General features: G+C 30.2%; 1 protein-coding gene across 1 annotated transcript; it reads left to right on the forward strand.

Moving 5' to 3' along the window:
- The first annotated feature begins 1636 nt into the window (after window positions 1-1636).
- Window positions 1637-6078, forward strand: LOC137244262 (integrator complex subunit 1-like). Its single transcript, XM_067773010.1, is given in 1 exon segment — window positions 1637-6078. A coding segment is annotated over 1 exon segment (3114 nt). The 5' UTR covers window positions 1637-2709; the 3' UTR covers window positions 5824-6078.
- The last annotated feature ends 1621 nt before the right edge of the window (window positions 6079-7699 follow it).

Here is a 7699-nt window from a genome sequence, read left to right on the forward strand (position 1 = left end):
AACTGTCCTATCCTATCTTAACTCGTAACAAAATAAAAATAAAAATAAAAAATAAAAATTTTTATATGCTAAATCCTTAACTTATTTAACAATTTACTATATGTATAATTTTCTACTGTTATGTATATAATACTCAGCTGATGATTTTTATTCTGTAGCTGAGCAGTTTTAGATCTCGACGCTTAACAAACCTCCGCCTATCAACAACTCGGCAAAAACAAAAACAAATCCGTGCGTCATGCGGATGCGCCCCTCGTGTCGGTTGGGCGGGCTTTGGAGGGTATTAATCCGTTGGGTTTATTATTATTATTATTATAAACAAGTTCAGCAGATGAACATTTTAAATCTTCTTTAATAGAAGTTCGTAAACCAAGTAGAATGAATGGTAAAATGTCAGACCAATGAACCGAGTCGTTTGATGCTATAATTGCTGCTTTTAAAGTTCGATGAAATCTCTCTATCATGCCATTTGCTTGGGGATGGTAAGGAGATGTATGAATTTTATGAGAACCTAAAAGTTTAGTTAATGCCGTAAAAAATTTTGAGGTGAATTGTGAACCTTGATCTACTGTAATATTCAATGGTATACCAAATCGTGGTATATAATTTTGAATAAAAGTTTTTACTATGGTATTTGTTGAAATATCTTTAAGTGGATAAGCTTCAGGCCAACGTGAAAATCTATCAATAGTTGTTAAAATATAACAATTTTCATTTGAAACTGGAAGAGGTCCAACAATATCCATATGAATATGTTCAAAACGACCTGATGGTATTTTAATTTTTTAATAGGACTTTTGAAATTTTGGACTTTTGACAATTGATGCAAGATGAAGTCCAATCGTTAATTTCTTTACGCATGTTAGGCCAATAATATTTATTTTGAATTAATTTTCTAGTTGTTCTTATACGTGGATGAGATAATGAGTGAATTTTGTCAAATATAATTCTTCTCATAGAATGTGGAACATAAGGTCGAAAAGGTTTTAGAGAAACATCACACCATATGTTTAAATTAATAACTGTAATATGAATTTCTTTTAAATTGTTTTTAGAATTTTGATCAGAAATGGTTTTTTGTAAAAATGTATCAGTTTGTGGTTCCTTATATAAAGTTTCTAAATTTATATCTTGAGTTGAAATTGCATTTATTTCTGGAATACGGGAAAGTGTGTCGGCAACTATGTTTTCTTTTCCACATATATATTGAATATCATTTGTAAATTGAGCAATATATTCAAGATGACGTAGTTGACGAGGAGATATATCTACTTTAGAATTTAGAACATGAATTAAAGGTTTATGATCAGTATAAATTGTAAAAGTTCTACCTTCAAGAAAATGTTTAAAATGTTTAATTGAATTATAAATTGCGAAAAGTTCACGATCAAATGTTGAATATTTAGTTTCTGTTGTAGTTAATTTTCCTGAAAAATAAGCTAAGGGTTCTAGTATATTATTGCTAGTTTGTTGCTAATGATAAAGTACTATTTTTGTCGAAATGTGTAAGTAAAGTGTTTGTAACAAAACGTTTTTTACCATTTTCGAAAGCTGTTGTGGTTTCATTTGTCCAATTTAATTGTTTGAATTTGTTTTTAATTGCATGTGTTAACATTTCATGCAGAGGACTAAGTTCTGTTGCTAAAATTTTAATATATCTGTGATATCAAGAAGAATTTCTGAGCTCTAGGCCACACATATATATTAATAATAAAAAATCAATTAATTATACCATATATGTTGTATTTATTTATTTTGTCGATATTTCGACTTCAATTAGAAATCATCTTCAGGGCTGTAAAAAATAAATTTTTCTATGTATAAAAACCACAAATGCACAAACATAATCTAACACTTACACTTGTGAATGCACCTTGTCGACTAATTTAAAATTTCAGTGCAGAACACAGAAAATCATAAACAGAAAACAAAGATGTATACAAATAATAAACAGTAATAATAAACAAAATATCTGCTAACAACAACGTATATATTAACTTGTTGGACACCCTCAGCATTATTGTTGCTAACTTCTCTTCATTACCAAATGTCTGTATGCGTGAGCGATGTTGTCGGTGTCGCTCTTAAAATTCATGCGTATGTCATTAGGTGTATTGATAATATGTAGCATTTCGAGAGTGTACCGTTTGGAATATTGTTTTTCTTCTTGCAATATTGTAACATTCTCTAAGTCCGGAGAGTGTCCCGTGGTCTTGCAAAGTTGCGATAAAGCCGTTCTGTTGTCGTTAAAGTGGTCGCGATTTTTGATGTTCGATTTGTGAGCGGAAATCCTTGTCTTTAGTTTTGATTTAGTAGTGCCTACATATGCTTTGTTGCATACGTGGGACCCGTCGCCATTACATTTAATTTTGTATATTACGTCGGATTTCTCGTATTTTTCGATTTTGCTTTTTGTATTGCTGTATATTTGTTGTAGGGTATTTTTATATTGGAACGCGATTTGAAATTTTTCTTTGTCATACATGTTTGAATGTTTTATTCGGTTAGACAAACCAGGTACAAATACGGCAGTCTTATATATGTTGTTTATGTTTTGTTCTTTATTTTTATTCGTAGCGTAAAATTGGTGGATATAACCATTGATAAGGTGGATCGGAAACTCGTTGTTTTGAAGTATTTTTTTGATGATGTTTATATTTTCGGGTGATATATTCTATCGCGCATACAATTAATGATGGAGTCATAGATATGCTAGATCATGTTATTGATATGGCACAACTCATTGTAGAGCGGAGTACCATGTTTCAACACATTATACCTGCAAGCGGAGATTTATTGCTGGGATGCAGTTATGACAATCTCGCCGATTGCCGATTTCAAACGCTTAAATGTCTCTTTGTTATGTTCAATAATTACATTATTAGATTGAGGGAGCATAGAGAGCCTTACGAATGGACAGAGTACCCTGATTTACTTATGGTTCAGTTTGAAGATGGGTCAGAGTTACCTTTACATTTAAATATAATTCACGCTTTTATAATATTATTAACACAATCTAGTAGTCAAATGCCTGAATCATTTCCGATTCTTGACTACTGGTTTCCTCCCGGGCGAAGGCCCCCAACAGGGTTTTTACCAAATACAATTCACGATGCTGTCCAACTATTGCCTGATTGGTTAAAATTAAAGATGATTCGCTCTTCGGTGGATCGTCTTATTGACGCTGCTTTGTTAGATTTAACTCCCGACCAAATTGTTCTGTTTGTACAAAATTTTGGAACTCCTGTTACTTCCATGTCAAAATTATTGGCTTTGTTGGACCATGCTGTGAATGAAGAAATTGATCTCGTTAAAAGTGCTATTCTTAATAAAGCATATTTAGCACAACTTATTGAAATTCAACAAAAACGTGGAGCCAAAAATGGTCACTTTACTGTAAAAGCTCTTGAGCTATATTCACATTCGCAAACAGTTCCAGATCATCCGAAACGGTCAGATATGGTACTAAACCTTCTAAATTTTCAAACAAGCTTTCAATCGAAAAGGTTTTCTGCAGCTGTTTATCGGGGAAATAAGGATATTGACGAAATAATTGGCAACATTTTAAAATGCTCGAATTACTATTATGCAATTACAAGTAGTTTTCGAAGACTAATTCATCATTTACTTGGCCGTGATATGTCTTTGCTAAAAAATTCCATGGAAATAATAAGTCATTTGAAACGAATTTGGTTGGTATTAATGCGTGTGATTGGGCGATATAAACATACAATACTACAACAAACAACAATACAAAATACGCATATCTGCACGTTATTAAGAGTTTTATTAAAAGAAAAGTGTGCAATATCAGATGACATTAACTATATTATATCTGAACTATTTGAATGTGAATCTGTTTGCAAAAAGGAACTGAGTGGTAATCGAATAACATTCATAAATTTTAAAAGTTTGCTCAATATCGTTAATTGGAAGGAAGTTCAAACTTGTCAGTCTTCTTTAGAGTGTTTGGAAAAAAGCAAAAATAAACAGTTCGAATTAAATGCTCAAACGCTATTCGGAAAACCCGTTTGTGTATCAGAAAAGTCTAGAGTAAAATATTTATGTCATTGTGGGCTAATGGTTGATCGATTATGTGAAATAGATCCTGAGTTTAAAGATTTATGCAAACAGGGTCAATTAAGCCGGTTATTTTTGAACACAAGCTTTGATTTTCGCTTCCACATGTTGTCTCTAATATGCCACCAAACGAGTTGGGATACATTGCTTTTTACTTTAAAATCGTTAATGCAAGAAACACAACAACATATTGATTGCAGTACAGCTCTCAATTTCATCGAAGCACTTCTAAATAATCCGAAGCTATGGCAAGGAAGAGATAAGAACATAACAAAGTCTAATTTTCCAGAAGTAATGTTTTTGCTAACCGAATTCGAATTGAGTGCTTTAATTGATTTTATTTTGAGTGAAGCTGACGTGAATTCAGATTCAAAGCTAGGAAAATATGATTATAAAATATGTTCACGTATAAATCTTCTGTTCAAGGTAGCAAGTAAACGACATAAAGATATTTCAAAGTTTATAGAAAATATACTAGGGAAACCTTAGCCCCAATTTTTAAAAATAAGAATTATTCACCAAATGTACCTCATACACCCAACTATACGTTTCATGTCAAATAGTTGCAATGAGCATATGACTAAAGCAACCTCTTTAAAAGGTTGCAAAGCAGATAAACTTTCAAGTTGTTTAATTACTTGTCTGGGCAATTTATTTCTTAGGAAGGATTTTGAGACGCTTTCTAGTGATATTGAAATGCTAATAAGGAAATTTGCAGCAACACATCCGATATTGTTTTTGCGCCAATTAGGAGTTGTATCATCTTTAATACAAGGAAGGGCTCAATTAGGTGTCCGTGTTTTGCGGGACGAGTACCATTTTCACCGGTTTATACAAATTCTTCGGGCCTTCCAACTTCTACAACCCATGTTATTTGAAGATAGCTACAAAGCTGAGTTTCATTCAGCATTGGAATGTTATTTCATTTTTTTCAAGCATCATAGTTCTGTAAAAGAGTTGTATCATATACTAATAAAATTTGTTGAACTATTGCAGTCATACATTAATTCAAATCCAGCAAGCGCGCTTCTTTACATTGAGAAATATGTCGGAATTTTAATGGAATTGTCAGTCAGATTTATTTCCGTTCCATCGCTTCAACAATTAGTACAAGGAATAGCTCTTTTACAACAAAAAGGTATTAGGATTAACGAACTAAACGATGAGGAAAATAAGAATGAGGTTGACTTCGAAGAACATTCTAATAACAACGTGTTTGTTTCAACTGATACTGATTTAGCTGAAATTACTTCCATAATACAAATGGAACAAAGTGCCAAAGGAGGGGGACAATTTGCAATGTCTACACAATTTTTGAAATCCGTCACTTTAATAAGAAATTCAAGTGTAGAAGAAGCTATTTTAGGACCTTTGCAAGAAGTAGAAAGTCTTACGTCAAAAAGATTTTAATTTTTGCATGTAATTTTCGATCGACTACTTGAATTGATATTTTCGCCAAGTGCGCAAATACGTTCCAATGCGTTTATTCTTCTAGTTCGCCATTTAAAACATAATCCTGGCCGATCGTACATAAACCGGTGTACACTAAATGCATATATTCAATGTTTGAGAGACGACAATTCATCTGTAGCTACCACTGCTGTAGATATTCTAGTGGAAATTACTCTTCTTTTACAGGAGCACACCGTTGAAATACTTTCAGTAGCTTTTACACTGGGATTTAAGTCTAAATTAAACACAAGTACACAAATAAAAATACTGATGTTACAACATGGATATTAAAATTAGATAATAAACATAAATTCATATATCATAATAAAAATTCGTAATGCAATCTTGACTTTTGTGCAAGGGTTTCACTTCAAAATAACATATGTCTCATATCAATCAATTATTGGGATTTATTAAACTCATGATCAGTGCTGCTCAAATTTTTTGTATTGAAGTGCAAATCGCAATACATGTAACAAATTGTATGTACACTGAAATTTTATTTATAGTTGAAAAATAAAAATTTTAATTTTAAACGTTTAAAAAGTTTTTATTTCAAATCAGAAAATGTCGTCTGACATTTGGCCATTAAATTTAGTTTTCATGCATTGACCTTCAGATCTAGTTATATCAGAACATACTTTATAAAAAAATAAAATATGTATAAACATCAGGTGCTGTATTAAATAATCACAGACATAGGTACTAAGCCATATTTTATCCAATCTAACAAGTTCACTAAGGGCAGGTTGATATTGTAACGAATTTTGGAAAATTCCTGATTATTTAGCAGCTTTTGTCGAATCTGTAAACTGTCGGAAAAATAACCCAAATATTCAGTATAGCAAAACGTCCTTTATTTAGACTACTTTGGGAGTAGTACTTCACAATTACAGTTTTCGCGTACTTCACTAACAGCGTGTTGAAATCAAACTCTTTGCTAATTCCTCAGCTTGCTCTGCTTTTATACTCTCTGTTGCCTCGTTCGCATTTTCTTCAATGATAGAGATTTTTCAAGAACAAACTTCTTGGACAGCTTGAGCAATAACTTCCCCTGCCAACCAAAACTGCGTAAAAGACTGGATAATGCGCGAGTAAAAAAGGGAATAATTTTGTATAGGCAGTGTGCGGATTTTATCCATGGTGAAATGGGATATTTCGTGTACGTGTGAGTTGTCAGTCTGCAACTACTGCATACTTTTAGGTGCAAATGACAGCTTTGAACGCCAATGTGCAGCGTTGCCAGACCGTCCTTTAAAACATCCAAAAACCGTTTTCCTAATACCCAAAAATTACAAATGCTCCAAAAGTTTCTATAAAAATGCTTTAAATTTTTTATGTACAAAATCTTCCATTCTTTTCATATAAATTTTATGTAATTTACATTTAAAAAAAATTTTTAATAAAATAAAATAAAATTGAAAACGATAAAAAAGTACATAAAATAATTAAAATAAATTGAATTAAATTAAGTAAAATAAAACAAAACAAAATAAAAAATAAAAGAAAATATAATTAAAGTAAATAAATAAAAATAAAATTAAATAAAATGAAATAAAATAAAGTAATATAAAATAAAATATAGCAAAACAAAATAAGATAAAGTAAAATGAAATAAAACAAAAATAAAATAAAATAAAACAAACACAGATTAAAATAAAATAAAATAAAATAAAATAAAATAAAATATGAAATGAAATTAAATGAAATGAAATAAAATAAAATGAAATGAAATGAAAAAAAATAAAATAATATAAAATTAAATTAAATAGTGTAAACAAAAATAAAACAAGAATAGAGTAGAACAAAATACAATTTTATAAAATAAAAAAATTAAATGTTATAAAATAAAATGAAAAGAAGTGGTATGAAATTATAAAATGAAACGAAACAAAATGGAATGAAATATTATGAAACAAAATGGAATTAATAAATTTGAAATGGAAAGCAATGAAACGATATGAAATACAATGAAATGAAAAAAATAAATAAAATGAAATAAAATGGAATGAAATGAAATGAAATGGATATGAAATAATGTGAAATAAAACAAAGTAGAATAAAATAAAATAAAATTAAATAAAACCATATGAAATCAAATTAAAAAAAATAAAATAAAATAAAATAAAACGGAATTTAAACTAAACCCAATTAAATAAAATGGAGC

Source organism: Eurosta solidaginis, chromosome 3 (genome assembly GCF_040869045.1).
Source record: "Eurosta solidaginis isolate ZX-2024a chromosome 3, ASM4086904v1, whole genome shotgun sequence".
In the NCBI taxonomy this organism is placed as follows: Eukaryota; Metazoa; Arthropoda; class Insecta; order Diptera; family Tephritidae; genus Eurosta; species Eurosta solidaginis.